General features: G+C 44.7%; 1 protein-coding gene across 1 annotated transcript in view; it reads left to right on the top strand.

The window, feature by feature from the left end:
- The window catches only part of LOC139367968 (protocadherin-15-like), a 205,477-nt gene that overhangs the window by 77,437 nt on the left and 111,389 nt on the right, over positions 1 to 16,651 (top strand). Inside the window, exons 12-14 of the mRNA XM_071106395.1 lie at positions 131 to 265; positions 8,272 to 8,421; positions 10,181 to 10,374. Coding sequence (XP_070962496.1) covers positions 131 to 265; positions 8,272 to 8,421; positions 10,181 to 10,374 — 479 coding nt within the window. The remainder of the gene's footprint in view (positions 1 to 130; positions 266 to 8,271; positions 8,422 to 10,180; positions 10,375 to 16,651) is intronic.

The following is a 16,651-nucleotide window of genomic DNA, read 5'->3' on the forward strand; positions in this document are numbered from 1 at the left end:
CGTTTCCTTCGTCTCTGAAACCTTGATTTGAAACTGACTGACGAGGTTTCATCACCTTGCTTTTATCAATCCAAATCCAGTCAGTCAGTTGTTTGTGGACTTGTGTCATTTTCTTTTCCTTCCCTTGAAGACGAAAGATCCCATGCTGCAGATATCCTTGGACAACTACAACACAATCTTCACAGTGACACCTTCAGGGATTACCCGCTACCTGACACTGCTGAAGTCCGTGGACCGTGAAGAGCAGCACAGCTACACGTTCACAGTAAGGCTGGCTCTAGTTGACACCACACCCCCTCTCTCATCTCTCCTTTCTCTTTTCTCTCTCTCTTCTTTCCTCGCTCTCCTGAAGGGCTTTATTGGCATGGGCAACATATGTTAACATTGTCAAAGCAAGTGAACTAGATAATAAACAAAAGTGAAATAAACAATAACAATTAACAGTAAACATTACACTCACAAATGCCATATTATGTGCAAATAGTTCATGTACAAAACGGAAAATAAATCAACATAAATATGGTTGTATTTACAATGGTGTTTGTTCTTCACTGGTTGCCCTTTTCTTGTGGCAACAGGTCACAAATCTTGCTGCTTATTGTTTTCTCATGACTTGGTTGCGACTAATTGTGATGTTGTCCTGGGGCTCTGTGGGGTCTGTTTGTGTTTGTGAACAGAGCCCCAGGACCAGCTTGCTTTGGGGACTATTCTCCAGTTTCACTCTCTGAAGGTGATGGCTTTGTTATGGGTTTGGGAATCGCTTCCTTTTAGGTGGTTGTAGAATTTAACGGTTCTTTTCTGGATTTTGATAATTAGCGGGTATCGGCCTAATTCTGCTCTGCATACATTATTTGGTGTTTTACGTTGTACATGGAGGATATTTTTGCAGAATTCTGCGTGCAGAGTCTCAGTTTGGTGTTTGTCCCATTTTGTGAATTCTTGGTTGGTGAGCGGACCCCAGACCTCACAACCATAAAGGGCAATGGGCTCTATAACTGCTTCAAGTATTTTGAGCCTGATCCTAATTGGTATGTCAAATGTTATGTTCCTTTTGATGGAATAGAATGCCCATCTTGCTTTGTCTCTCAGATCGTTCACAGCTTTGTGGAAGTTACCTGTGGTGCTGATGTTTAGGCCAAGTTATGTATAGTTTTTTTGTGTGCTCTAGGGCAACGGTGTCTGGATTGAATTTATATTTGTGGTCCTGGCGACTGGACCTTTTTTGAAACACCATTATTTTGGTCTTACTGAGACTTTCAGGGCCCAGGTCTGACAGAATCTGTGCAGAAGATCTAGGTGCTGCTGTGCCCTCCTTGGTTGGTGACAGAAGCACCAGATCATCAGCAAACAGTAGACATTTGACTTCAGATTCTAGTAGGGTGAGGCCGGGTGCTGCAGAATGTTCTAGTGTCCTCGCCAATTTGATGACATATATGTTGAAGTGGGGCTTAAGCTGCATCCCTGTCTCACCCCCCCGGCCCTGTGGAAAGAAATGTGGTTTTTTGCCAGTTTAAAATGTACACTTGTTGTTTGTGTTCATAGATTTTATGATTTTATGTTTTTCCCCCAACACCACTTTCCATCAATTGGTATAGCAGGCCCTCATGCCAAATTGAGTCGAAAGCTTTTTTTAAATCAACAAAGCATGACAATACTTTGCCATTGTTTGTCAATTAGGGTGTCCATGGTGAATATGTGGTCTGTTGTACAATAATTTGGTAAAAAGACAATTTGACATTTGCTCAGTACATTGTTTTCAATTAGAAAATGTACAAATGTCTGCTGTTAATGCAGAGGATTTTCCCAAGGTTGCTGTTGACGCATATCCCACGGTAATTGAGGTCAAATGTGTCTCGACTTTTGTGGATTGGGGTGATGTTAAGGGATTTTTTTTATCAATGACTAATTATGTATACATTTCAATCAGGACTGACTAATCAGAATACTATTATGTTACTGTATAGATGTATGAATTCTTTTAATTCTAGTACTGAATATAATGTGTGTAAATATAATCAAGAATTAGAACAATGACTGTCTGTTCCTTGGTAGAAATGAATGAACTTATCGTCAGACTGACTAGAATGCTTATCTACACAGGAAGACCTTGGCTCGGTCATGAATTAAATTGGTAGGGAGACGATGTGGGAAGGCTTGAGATACTGCCTTTGTACCAGGGTGGGAGAAGAGACGGGACAGTTTGAAAACTAATGACGTAATTTTCAGTTTATAATCTGTGGTAAACTGTATCGTGTTCAGTACTCTCGAGAATAAATGCTACTGATTGATTTTGAGACTGGTCTCTGTCCATTTTATGCAAATTTTATGCCTTACAAATTCTTAGGTGTGGACAGAGTGTTGAATTGAATTAGTTAATTCCTGTAACAGGTGATCTGTCCTTGGTTCCAAATAGTGGGGAAGATGCCAGAGCTAAGAATGTAACATCAGAGTCTAAGTATAGCCAATTGGAATTTGTTGTCTGTATATTTTATAATTTCATTGAGCATACCATCAACACCACAAGCCTTTTTGGGTTTGTTACGTACGCCTCTTGGAGGAGGGAACGCAACACCCTGCTACAACTCAACGTGAAGTGAAAAAGGTATTTGATCGTAGGTGCTGGGGAAGGACGACAGAGGCAGAGAAATGTACAGTGCACAGGGAATTTATTTCCTTAACACGGTAATGTGGGGAAAAGGGGCTGGACGGAACCAAAGAAAGTCAAAGAGCCCCCTCTCCTACCTTACCTACCCACAACTTACCGAATCTTTTAGCACCTCTTGGCATGCTAACCAAAATAAAGGGGGTGGTCTGCCCAGGTCTTACCTAGTCTGCATAGACATTGTAAATACTACGGGTTATGTATGTCCGCTGGCCTCTTGCCTAAACACTCCCAAGGTGCGTTCCCCCCGCGGGAACAAATTAAACAGAATAATTACTAACTTAAAGGGAACAATTTCAATAATCAAAAACACTAAGTCCTATTGGCATACACATACCTCAGGAGTAGCGGCTACAAAAATGTTCATGGACTAACAACCAACACAGGACATCAAAGACGCTCTCCCCTCCTGACAAAGGAACACTGGCTTTTATCCAGCTGTAGAAGGAGGTGGTAATTGAAGACAGCTGTTTCCCCTGACGAGAAGGAGGGTTCAGAGCTCCAATCATCATGGGGGCCAACCAATCAGCTGCTTGAGGAATCCAGGATTGTATTTCCTAAAATACACACACACAAACCCACAACACAGAAACTGCGGAACATAACACGCCCACCCCAAAACCTGCAAACTCCCAGTTTGCAATAACAAAAACCAACACGCATCTCCAGTTACTAAACCTGTGATAGAGCATCAGATCTCACGTTCGCCGAACCCTTCACATAGTGAATCTGTATACTGTATCCCTGTACAATCAGAGCCCACCACATATGGCGGCGGTTCTGATTGTACATTTGCCTAAGAAACACCAACGGATTATGGTCTGTGAAGACCAGTACAGGCAAGGCACTGGAGCCCACATATACCTCAAAAAACTATAAGGCTAGCAATAAAGCCAGCGTCGCTTGTTCAATGGTGGAGTACCTTGACTGACACGAGTTGAACTTACGGGAGAAGAAACTGACAGGCCGATCCACTCCCTCTTCATCTTCCTGTAAGAGAACTGCACCCACCCCCACTATACTAGCATCTACCTCCAACTTAAAAGGTTTGGCAAAGTTGGGGCGGGCAAGCACTGGGGCACTACAAAGCAGCACTTTGGCAGACTCAAAAGCATAGTACATTCCTGGGACCACTTAAATGGTACTTTGGGACTGAGCAGAGATGTAAAGGGAGCTACTACCATTGACAAATTCTTGCAGAACGTACGATAGTACCCCACCATCCCCAGGAATCTGCACAACTGGCGGCGAGTCGTGGGAGCAGGAAAAGCAACAATTGCTTCCACTTTGCCAGTTATTGGGCGCACTTATTTTGTCCTGTAGTTCATTCAAGGTCATTTGATCATCCAGAGGGTAGTCTTTAATAGTTGATTCTAAGATTTGATAGTCTTTAATAGTTAATTCTAAGATTTGATAGTCTTTAATAGTTGATTCTAAGATTTGAATTATATCCCTCTATCTTTCTCTTTCTGTCTCTCTCCCCCTCTATCTCCCTCTCTTTCCCTTTCTTTCTCTCCCTCTATCCCCCTCTCTTTTCCTTTCTCTCTTTCCCTCTCTCTCTCTCTCTCTTTCTCCTTCTATTTCTCTCTCTCCCTCTCTTTCCCTCTCTCCCCCACCATCATGTTAGCCCCTGTCACACAACACAGCATAACAAAACTTGAATCCACAGTCACACTTGTCCCCTGATACCATATTCTAGAATGGCAGTAGCTCCACTAGTACTGTACCATTAAACATAGACACTATTACAGTATATCAGCAAGGATTTCTAGTGAGTAGTTTTCCAATGTTCTTGAAATCCCTCAAGAGTTTTCCTCAATGTCCTATTGTTTGTCCACCCATCTCTTGAGGATTGACCACAAGTTCTCAATGGGATTAAGGTCTGGGGAGTTTCCTGGCCATGGACCTAAAATATCGATGTTTTGTTCCCCGAGCCACTTAGTTATCACCTTTGCCTTATGGCAAGGTGCTCCATCATGCTGGAAAAGGCATTGTTCGTCACCAAACTGTTCCTGGATGGTTGGGAGAAGTTGCTCTCAAGAGGATGTGTTGGTAACATTCTTTATTCAGGGTTGTGTTCTTAGGCAAAATTTTGAGTGAGCCCACTCGCTTGGCTGAGAAGCAACCCCACACATGAATGGTCTCAGGATGCTTTACTGTTGGCATGACACAGGACTGATGGTAATGCTCACCTTGTCTTCTCCAGACAAGCTTTTTTTCCGGATGCCCCAAACAATCAGAAAGGGGATTCATCAGAGAACATGACTTTACCCCAGTCCTCAGCAGTCCAATCCCTGTACCTTTAGCAGAATATCAGTCTGTCCCTGATGTTTTTCCTGGAGAGAAGTGGCTTCTTTGCTGCCCTTCTTGACACCAGGCCATCCTCCAAAAGTTTTCACCTCACTGTGCGTGCAGAAGCACTCACACCTGCCTGCTGCCATTCCTGAGCAAGCTCTGTACTGGTGGTGCCCCGATCCCGCAGCTGAATCAACTTTAGGAGACGGTCCTGGTGCTTGCTGGACTTTCTTTGGCGCCCTGAAGCCTTCTGCAGAAATGCAGTGGAAATATTTTTGGGGGATTCAGTTCATTTGCATGGCAAATAGGGACTTTGCAATTAATTGCAATTCATCTGATCCCTCTTCATAACATTCTGGAGTATATTCAAATTGCCATCATACAAACTGAGGCAGCAGACTTTGTGAAAATTCATATTTGTGTAATTCTCAAAACTTTTGGCCGCGACTGTACATGACTCACCACGTGTGTATTTATATGTGTTTCTCCGGTGTGTTTGCAGCAATTTGTAAGTAAAAAGTGAGAAGGGTTTGTGGTTTTGATTGTCGAGATTAGACAAAGCAATCAGTGTAAAAGCACTTATTGAAAAATGTAATTGTGGCAAAAGATAGATGGTGAATCCCAAATGTAATGTGATGCAGTAGCCTCTCTCATTAGGTATTTTTGCATTCCCCTGAGCCAGAACCTACAACATTTAAATGATGAATCCATGAATCACCAACTACTGAGCTTTCATTCAACAGTAATACTCTCTGTTGCTGGCTGGTGCACTATGTCCAGCTGTAAGACCATGATAAAGCACAGCATCATTCAGAACAGCAAAGCTCAGAACAGCACAGCTCAGAACAGCCCAGAACAGCCCAGTTCAGAACAGCATACTGCTATCCTCAGTCCTGTTCCTCCATATGTTTGTTGATGTATTCTTTACTCAGCTATAACTGCCACTGGGTTATTCGCTGTTCCCTCTAGATCAAATGCACCGTTTATTTGAAGAAATGTCACCTGGCAGGTGTATCACTCAGTCTAAGAACCGTTGTCTTGTCAGGCTTTGAAATTGCCAAGTGCCATGTCATCTGAAACCAGAATTGGATTTTTTCCAAAAAGAACTTCTTGCAGTTCCATTTATCTTGCCCACCTCACCATATCTTTGTTTTAGAATTCAGAGACCTTATCTTTTAACAGAGTCTGTTAAGGCAATGTCTTATTGATGGACTTTGCCAGTCTGGCTATATTCCGATGTAGTTCTTTCAAATAACTTTTTAGGTTTGGATGTCTGTTTGTGATTCAAGGGCCGTATAGCAGATGGGCTCTGTGAAACTCACTCGTCAGCCTGAAGTATCTCCACTTGCGCTGCCGAATAGCTAGCTTTTCAGTGTGCTGCCTAGGCAAGATGCTTCAGAAGGGCAGTCACCTGTGTTAGCAAGGCAGAGGTCGTTCATTCCAGCCTTGGTATGAGCCAAATCAGTAGGAAGTGGTACTTCTAAGCAAGCAGTGCTACGTTTCCCTCCAAAAAAACATCAGAATGTGAAATAATGCCCGGTGCCAAAAGATCCAGACAACATCAGACTTCGCTGAATGTAAACTTTGGCGTGCGGATCCCTCAAGCCATAACTCTGGGGTGCACAGGGCAGTGGAATTAGCATTCCCGAGCACTCGGCTGCCATGTCCTGGCAGTAACTGATTGATTAAAACACTGAGACCAAGCTCGCTTGTCTGGGAAGGCTTCTGAGAGCCGTTCCACCCATGCTGTTAAATGATGGATCCGTCGTGCATACGAACGATACCCAGTCAGTCAGTGCCTCAATATCTGTTTCCCCTCTCCAGCACTACCATGGAGAAATCCACAAGGATGTGTGTCTCTCAGTGTTTTGTGTTCCAATACATATTCGGTCGGAGTATGTCTATTTGAGTTCATTCAGTTGGCTCTGTGGCCACTGAATGTGTTATGCCACCCACTCTGCAAGACACTCTTCCTGCCAGTCAAATTACATCTACAACAACCGCTACCCACCCAATGATGTCAAATGATCATCTTCTCCTCTACCACTTATGTCTTGCCTAGAGGCTTTGTGCTGTGTTATGAAGTTGTGAGCTAGTAGAGGTTTTTATAATGCTAGCTCCTCTGAGTGGGACAGTGCATCGCACCGGAAACTCAGAGAAGGAAACAACATTTGGACATTTTCTCTCCCCACCACCACATCCTGCTGGAGCAGTGGAGGAGCCCGCAGCGCTATCCTGTCAAGACTTTGAAGTGTGGTGTTGCTAAGTACTATGAACATAAAGAAACACTAAAAGGATGTTTCTCGATTCTGGTTTTCGCTAGCACTCACTGCTGTGTTTACCTGTGGGCTTTTTTAGATGCTTCTGTCGTCGTATTTTGGCTGGGAAAGAAGTACAACTCTAAAAGTTAATGGGGAGAGCTTTGAACACGGATGGTATTTTATTTCCTGCTCAACTGAGGATCAAGGTGCTTTTCTTTCTGTTTGACGCTTGTTGCATGCTCTTTTGTTTTTGAAGTTGCTGTTACTCTCGGTTAATTTGTGTGAGCGGTTGTGTTCTATGTGGAAGTTGACAGTCAGATACAACTTCACACACACACACACACACTGTCACACACGCACACACACACACACACACACACACACACACACACACACACACACACACTGTCACACACGCACACACACACACACACACACACACACACACACACACACACACACACACACACACTGTCACACACACACTGTCACACACGCACGCATGCACACACACACACACACACACACACACACACACACACACACACACACACACACACACACACACACACACACACACACACACACTTTCACGCACGCATGCACACACACACACACACACACACACACACACACACACACACACACACACACACACACACACACACACACACACACACACTTTACCTAATGAGATAAACAATAATGGTATGCAATCACAATTTGAGTTATAAGAGCATTGTAGTCTTTATTACTGTACGTTGTTGTTAAGACAATGGGCTTTGTTTAGTCATTGTGATGAATTAATGTCTGTAAAGCCTGTGTAAACAGCTTTCAATAAGGGTATTGCTCTCAATCTTTCATCTTTTGACCACTGGTCCCTTATCTTCCTTTTCTGTCCTGTGACTGTCAGGGACTGTCCCATTGGTTTCTGCATTGGCAGAACATGTCAGGGATATATTGGTTGTGGAGTTCTCTACTGCATACACGTGTGTCCTGAGATTTTCGATCATTTCTCTCTCTCGCTCTTGCTCTCACTTCCCTTCTCTATAGATGGTGGCTTCTGATGGAGTTCAGGAGAGTACTCCAGTGGCCATTAATATCACAGTGATCGATGCCAATGACAACACACCGACCTTTCCGAACACCTCCTACAGTGTCAATGTTTACACAGATATGCAGCCTGGGGAAACAATATTACAGGTAATCAATATGCTGTACTCACTCACTGTTTTCCCAAACCATCCACTTACTTAGAGTAATAGCATTAGTAAACCTGGAGTTATTGTGGTAGCAGACTGTTTGGTTCAGCTCTCAGCAGGCTGCTGCCATAGGCTGTTCCCCTCTGGGCATTGGGAGGATTGTGGGTCATTTGTTAGAACCCCTGTTTCACAGTCAGAGCATGAGCCCAGTCCAGTCAGTCACTCTGATACTTAAAGGAAGCAAAAGACTGCCAGAAAAGGTCAGATTTCGGCAGTTTAATCTCTGTTTTCCCATCGGAGGACTTTCTCTCATAGCAAGCCCGGTTAGGCTGGTTAGGCTGGTTAGCCCGGTTAGGCTGGTTAGGCTGGTTAGCCCGGTTAGCCCGGTTAGGCTGGTTAGCCCGGTTAGACTGGTTAGGCTGGTTAGGCCGGTTAGGCTGGTTAGCCCGTTAGGCTGGTTAGCCCAGTTAGGCTGATTAGCCCGGTTAGGCTGGTTAGCCCGGTTAGGCTGGTTAGCCCGGTTAGGCTGGTTAGGCTGGTTAGGCTGGTTAGGCCGGTTAGGCTGGTTAGGCTGGTTAGCCCGGTTAGGCCGGTTAGGCTGGTTAGCCCGGTTAGGCCGGTTAGCCCGGTTAGGCTGGTTAGCCCGGTTAGGCCGGTTAGGCCGGTTAGCCCCGTTAGCCCCGTTAGGCTGGTTGGCCCGGTTAGGCTGGTTGGCCCGGTTAGGCTGGTTAGCCCGGTTAGGCTGGTTAGGCTGGTTAGCCCAGTTAGGCTGGTTAGCCCAGTTAGGCTGGTTAGCCCAGTTAGGCCGGTTAGGCTGGTGGTGCCCGGTTAGGCTGGTTAGCCTGGTTAGGCTGGTTAGCCCAGTTAGGCTGGTTAGGCTGGTTAGCCCAGTTAGGCTGGTTAGCCCGGTTAGGCTGGTTAGCCCAGTTAGGCTGGTTAGGCTGGTTAGCCCGGTTAGGCCGGTTAGCCCGGTTAGGCTGGTTAGCCCGGTTAGGCCGGTTTGCCCGGTTAGGCTGGTTAGGCCGGTTAGCCTGGTTAGCCTGGTTAGGCTGGTTAGCCCGGTTAGGCTGGTTAGCCCGGTTAGGCTGGTTAGCCCAGTTAGGCTGGTTAGGCTGGTTAGCCCGGTTAGGTCGGTTAGCCCGGTTAGGCCGTTTAGCCCGGTTAGGCTGGTTAGCCCGGTTAGGCTGGTTAGGCTTCAGGAACACGTTAATAATGGCAGGTATGAGTTTCTTTGTCGGTTGAATGACTGTTGATGAGGTGCTTGTGACTGCATTGTCTCATTAGTCAGTCATCTTTGAGTTACAGTATGTAAAGTCTCAGAATGACGTATGGGGAGAATAACACTATACATCCTCTTAGTCACACACTATAGTGTTCTACTACGTAAACACATGAATGTTTAGAGATTTCTATCAAAGTGTGGCCACTTTTCTACACGTTGAATATGAAGTATGTTATAATTGGATTATGTGAATGTTAAAAGGTATTTCTGCATTTGATTATGATATCAGTTTCTACTTCCTTATTTCAAAATCACTGACTGTATTTGCCATAAATGTTTAATAATCCCCCAACGCAAGATATTTAATTTATGCATTTGATATGTGTAGAATATATCAGCGAGGAATCAAACTTTTCCGTATTCCTTGAAATGTGGGGAAAATATTGGGATAGATGGCCTTCCCCTAGTGAAGTCCCTGAGCTTAGGACACCAGAGGACACTGTCGAGTGAGAGACTTCCTCTCTTGTCTCCCTTTCAGCTGACGGCTCTGGATGCTGACGGGGGTCCCAATGGGCTTGTGACCTACAAGATCCTGGCGGGGGATCAAGGACACTTCATCATCAATAACCGCTCGGGAGTGATCACCGTGGTGCCTGGCGTCTCCCTGGCCGTGGGACGTTCCTACACACTGACCGTGAAGGCTGTGGATAGTGGTCCGGGGTCCCAGAGGAGGTGAGGCTAATAGGGAGCCCCAGGGAGCCCCGAGGGGTGGGAGGCTGGAGGGGAGGATGGGTAGGGCTGGGGGTGGGAAGCCCCGAGGGGTGGGAGGCTGGAAGGGAGGATGGGTAGGGCTGGGGGTGGGAAGCCCCGAGGGGTGGGAGGCTGGAGGGGAGGATGGGTAGGGCTGGGGGTGGGAAGCCCCGAGGGGTGGGAGGCTGGAGGGGAGGATGGGTAGAGCTGGGGGTGGGGAGAACGAGCAGGGGAGCTTGAGGATGGAAAGGTGGAGTAGGGCAGTGGAGGCTGGGAACTGGCGTGGCCAATAAAAAGGCTGAGAGACGCAGAGGACAAGTCACTTTCCATTCCGTCTGCAGCAGTCAGACTCTCTCTCTCACTCTCTCTGTCTCCCTCTGCAGCAGTCACAGACTCGCTTCCTTTCTCTCTCTTTCTGCTCTTTCCCTCCCCCTCTCTCTCCCTCTGTCTGTCTGTTCCTCTCTCTCTCTCTCTCTCTCTATCTCTCTCCCTCTGCAGCAGTCACAGACTCGCTTCCTTTCTCTCTCTTTCTGCTCTTTCCCTCCCCCTCTCTCTCCCTCTGTCTGTCTGTCTCTCTCTCTCTCTCTCTCTCTCTCTCTCTCTCTCTCTCTCTCTCTCTCTCTCTCTCTCTCTGTTAAATCTATAGTGTTCTGCAGGGTAACACAATTGTGCTAGGAAAATATCCCTGGAACAATGTGCCGGTAGATGTTACTGGCCCATCTGGCACCCAAAGCGGAAACTAGAGGCTTTTCATAATGATTTGCAATGCCTACCCTCCAACTCAATTCAATCTGTGTTGCCTTTTTGCCCTCTGTAAAGCTTGGTGGCCACAGGATCAATATAGCTCAACAGGCTGAAATATAAAGAGAAATGTAGTGAATTTGGCAGTGACTATTGGCTCAGTTCTATCTGAAGAGGAAAACGTTAGGGCTTTCATCGAATATGCCAGGTAAAAGTTTTGCCGCACAAAGATCCTTGTAAGCCTTTGTCTTGAGTCAAGGACAAACACGCAAGATAAGACTAGGGGTGTGAATACGTATGTGAATACGTATCCAACGACTGGGAACCATGTAATAATCTGGGGCCTCGTTTATCAATCATGCGTAGGAACAAATCGGTGCGTCAACCATGTGTAGGATCATTTCCACGCAAAGTGTGATATTTATCAACATGAACGTTGGGAGTGTGCCCACATTTACACACAGCCATGACCATGAGTACGCACAGTGCCAAGCGGTGGAATAAGAGAACTGCTTGTCAAGCGTAGAATAGAGAAAATATATGTTGAAATTGTGAGAGTAATAATTCAAGTATTTGTAAGATTTTATTGTATTTCCATTGTGAATTCATGCAACATATCTTGACAGGCATATACTTCTATCACATCAGTAAATATGTTATGAGAATAATCCATACAAAGTACAGTAATCTGTTAAATTAAAGGCATGTATGAAAATGAAACCATTGTTGGAATACTATAAACGACTGAGATAATGGGAAAGGGAATGAGAGATCTTGCTCTGTTGGGAGATCTGTCACACGCTGCATTTCGCAGAGAGCACGTTTCTAAAGACAGGTTGTAACGTTCGTCGTCTTCCTCTGATGAGGAGTAAGAGAGCACGTTTCTAGAGACAGGTTGTAACGTTCGTCGTCTTCCTCTGATGAGGAGTAAGAGAGCACGTTTCTAGAGACAGGTTGTAACGTTCGTCGTCTTCCTCTGATGAGGAGTAAGAGAGCACGTTTCTAGAGACAGGTTGTAACGTTTGTCGTCTTCCTCTGATGAGGAGTAAGAGAGCACGTTTTTAGAGACAGGTGAGATTTTTTTGTTGTTGCATGAATTACAGATTGGCCGTTCAGATATCATTTCCCAAAACCAATTTTATAGAATATTTGCAAGGATTTAAGACATACTTTAAAAAGGCAAACACATGCCATTCCGCTGCACATCCAAGTGCTATCGACCCTTGGGTTTTTGGCAACAGGCACTTTCCAGCAGGAGCCTGCTGATCGGCACCTCACAGCCCTTGATGAGCCAATGTTTCGAATGCAATCATCAGCAAAACAAATTCTAACATATAACATTTTGCTATTTTGCTATTTGCCTCATGACTCCTGCATGCTTTGTTGACTATTCCATTTCTTGTTTACCCAACCGTGGGACAGACTACGTTTGTTCCCACACTCGGGACTCTGACTCTCTATTGGTTACACAGACTCTTGGCCTCCGATTTTATTCTAACCACCTCTCGCCGGCTTTGTATTCATGTTGCTTGATGAAATTGCTGTACAATATGATATTGTTGCCATCTAATGCACATTCAAATGTCATAAATCAACACTGCAGAGCTCTCCCTGTCCTCTGCCGTGCCTTGATTCTATTACTGCTGATGATATCTGGAAATGTGCATGTACACCCTGGCCCATCTACTATTGCTATCGCCAATTCTGACTTGTGCTCTGATATCTGCTTCACTGATATCTGCTCTCGTAAAAGCCTAGGTTTTCTGCACGCTAGAAGCTTATTACCTCAAATGGATCAATTGAAAGTCTGGGTTCACAGCTCCAATCCAGATGTGTTGGTCATTACTGAGATGTGGTTATGGAAGAGTGTTTTGAATACTGATGTTAACCTTTCTGGTTATAACCTTTTTCGGGCGAGACAGAGGTGGAGGAGTGGCAATCTTTACCAAGGACCACCTCGGCACATGCATACTCAGTCTGACTGGCTCTCGTTCAGGCAAATGAGAAAAGTGCACTCAGGCTGTCCGGAAGGCCAAAGTTAGTTACTTTGAGGAGCAGTTCTCTCTCTGTGGGTCTAACCCCAAGTAGTTCTGGAAAACAGTTAAAGACCTGGAGAATAAACCCTCCTCCTCACAGCTGCCCATGTCCCTTAATGTTGATGATGTGGTTGTTACTGACAAGAAGCACATGGCTGAGCTCTTCAATCACTACTTCATTAAGTCAGCATTCCTATTTGACAAAGCCATGCCTCCTTACCCATCCAACATTTCCTCATCTCCCACCCCTTGCGACTAGCCCTGATTCTCCTCCCTCTTTGTCCCCTCCCTTTTACAAAGTTTCTCCCTGCAGACAGTCACTGAGTCCGAAGTGCTAAAGGAGCACCTGGATCAGATGGTTTAGATCCTTTCTTCTTTAATGTTGCAGCCCCTATCATCGCCAAGCCTATCTCTGACCTTTATAACCTGTCTCTCCTTTCTGGGGAGGTTCCCATTGCTTGGAAGGCAGCAACAGTGCATCCTTTATTTAAATGGGGAGATCAAGCTGATCCTAACTGTTATAAGCATATTTCTGTTGGAAAAACTTGTCAATAATCAACTGACTGGCTGTCTTGATTTCTATAGTATTCTCTCTGGTATGCAATCTGGTTTCTGCTCAGGTCACTGCAAACTTTAAGGTCCTCATTGGTGTAACCATTGCCCTTGATTATAAGCAATGTTGTGCTGCTTTTTTTAATTTACTTGGTCAAAGCTTTTGATACAGTAGACCATTCCATTCTTGTGGGCTGGCTAAGGAGTATTGGTGTCTCTGAGAGGTCTTTGGCCTGGTTTGTTAACTACCTCTCTCAGAGTGCAGTGTATAAAGTCAGAATATCTGTTGTCTCAGTCACTGCCTGTCACCAAGGGAGTACCCCAAAGCTCGATCCTCGGCCCCACGCTCTTCTCAATTTACATCAACAACATAGCTCAGGCAGTAGGAACCTCTCTCATACTGTCTTAAACTCAGCTGGCCCCTCCCCAGATTTTGTGTTTAACACGCTACAACAAAGCTTTCTTAGTGTCCAACAAGCTTTCTCTGCCCTTAACCTTGTTCTCAACACCTCCAAAACAAAGGTCATGTGGTTTGGTAAGAAGAATGTCCCTCTCCCCACCGGTGTGATTACTACCTCTGAGGGTTTAGAGCTTGAGGTAGTCACAGCATACAAGTACTTGGGAGTATGGCTAGACGGTATACTGTCCTTCTCTCAGCACATATCAAACCTGCAGGCTAAAGTTAAATCTAGACTTGGTTTCCCCTATCTTAATCGCACCTCCTTCACCCCAGCTGCCAAACTAACCCTGATTCAGATTACCTTCCTACCCATGCTAGAGTACGGAAACATAATTTATAGATCGGCAGGTAAGAGTGCTCTCGAGTGCCTAGATGCTCTTTACCATTTGGCCATCAGATTTGCCACCAATGCTCCTTATAGGACACATCACTGCACTTTATACTCCTCTGTAAACTGGTAATCTCTGTATACACGTCGCAAGACCCACTTGTTGATGCTTATTTATAAAACCCTCTTAGGCCTCACGTCCCCCATCTGAGATATTAACTGCAGCCCTCATCCTCCATATACAACACCCGTTCTGCCAGTCACATTCTGTTAAAGGTCCCAAAAGCACACACATCTCTGGGTCGCTCCTCTTTTCAGTTCGCTGCAGCTAGTTTTAAATTTTTTATTTTACCTTTATTTAAGTAGGCAAGTCAGTTAAGAACAAATTCTTACTTTAAATGACGGCCTAGGAACAGTGGGTTATCTCAATCTATTCATTCAAGGACTCAATTATGGACACTCTTACTGACAGTTGTGGCTGCTTTGTGTGATGTATTGTTGTCTCTACCTTCTTGCCCTTTGTGCTGTTGTCCGTGCCCAATAATGTTTGTACCATGTTTTGTGCTGCTACCGTGTTGTCCTGCTGCCATGTTGAGTTGCTACCATGATGTTGTCATGTTGTGTTGCTACCAGGTTGTGTTGTCATATGTTGCTGCCTTGCTATGTTGTTGTCTTAGGTTTCTCTTTATGTAATGTTGTGTTGTCTCTCTTGTCTTGTCGTGTTTTGTCCTAGATTTTTATTAGATTTTTAATCCCAGGTCCCGGTCCCCGCAGGAAGTCTTTTACCTTTTGGTAGGCCGTCATTGTAAATAAGGATTTGTTCATAACTGACTTGCCTAGTTAAATAAAGGTTCAATCAAATTAAAATACATTTTAAAAATAATGCATAAAATACGCTGCTGAATGTGGTGGTAAGGAGGCCAGTTGGTATACACAACTTGTTCATTCTGCAGAACAGCAATGTTGGCCTACACGCCTACAGGATGGAGCTGTTGAGGATGGATGGCTTATTTTGGAGTGTTGCCTACTCAAGTATATTTGCCAGTGCTAAAGCAGCTTGAATGGTCCTAATGGTCCTCTCTTTGTAGCTATGTTTTATTTTTACTGGTCAAGCCACAACTGAGCAGCCAAATAAAACCTTTTGGTTGTACTCCTTCTCTGACATCATCACCTGTATTTTGGTCTCGGGAAAAGTTGTTTGTTTTTTTGGGATTTTTGGGTTGCGACTTCGTATTTCATGGTATGGCGTTGTGTATTCCTCACAGGCTTTACTGGGTGATTTTGGCCATATATGTTTCGTTGGGGGTGTTTTGAAATGCAAAATAGCCAAAGTCGTGCACGAGCACTGAGGCTGAGAACAATAGGTGTTTATCAACGGTTATCGCCTACCTGTGTGCGTTTGACGCTCGTATGATTGTTTGATAAGTTGCTACTTATATTTACAGGGTTCTGTGTGGAGCATGTCCAGGATCAAAACCGTTTGATTCATGTTTATAGTGGCTTTATGAATAAAGCAGCCAGGATTGCCCCGGTGGGAAAAAAGCCTTCAAATAACCAGTCTTAAAGGTCCCTCATGTCTCTCTAAAATTGACTTGCTGTAATCATTCAATTATGTTTATTCTGTTCAGGCCTGACTCAGACACTTGGAGCTTAGTGTTCTGTACACAACTGTGATTTCACTGACCAGGGATTCAGTCTCTAGTGAAGTACTGTACCTTGCTCAAGGTTAGAGGTTGTTTATTTCGGTTTTGATGTACCATTGGATTGATTCTCTCTCAATGCTGCAGGATACAGATTATACCAGATACTGGGAGAGGTTGTATCTAAAAACTAATTTACAGCTGAAATATGTCAAGGGGGAAATCGCGCCACAGTTCGCCACTGCACCTTGGTTATTTATTTTGTTTGGTGGATGAAACGGAGGAGAAGAGCATCCAGCATTGTGGTGAAAGAAAATAGCAGTGTATATAGTGCTGTTCTATAGGTCAGAGTGGAAAACAAAACGCTGTTTGTTGTTTGAAGTAACTTCTTTATTGTTTATTGTAATGTTATTGTAATATTGCAACGGATGTGGCAATTGCACCGACTACGGATTTCAGCTTTAAGGTGGCTAACCTTAACTCTTGTCCAATCTACGTACAG

This window comes from Oncorhynchus clarkii, chromosome 16 (assembly GCF_045791955.1).
Source record: "Oncorhynchus clarkii lewisi isolate Uvic-CL-2024 chromosome 16, UVic_Ocla_1.0, whole genome shotgun sequence".
In the NCBI taxonomy this organism is placed as follows: Eukaryota; Metazoa; Chordata; class Actinopteri; order Salmoniformes; family Salmonidae; genus Oncorhynchus; species Oncorhynchus clarkii.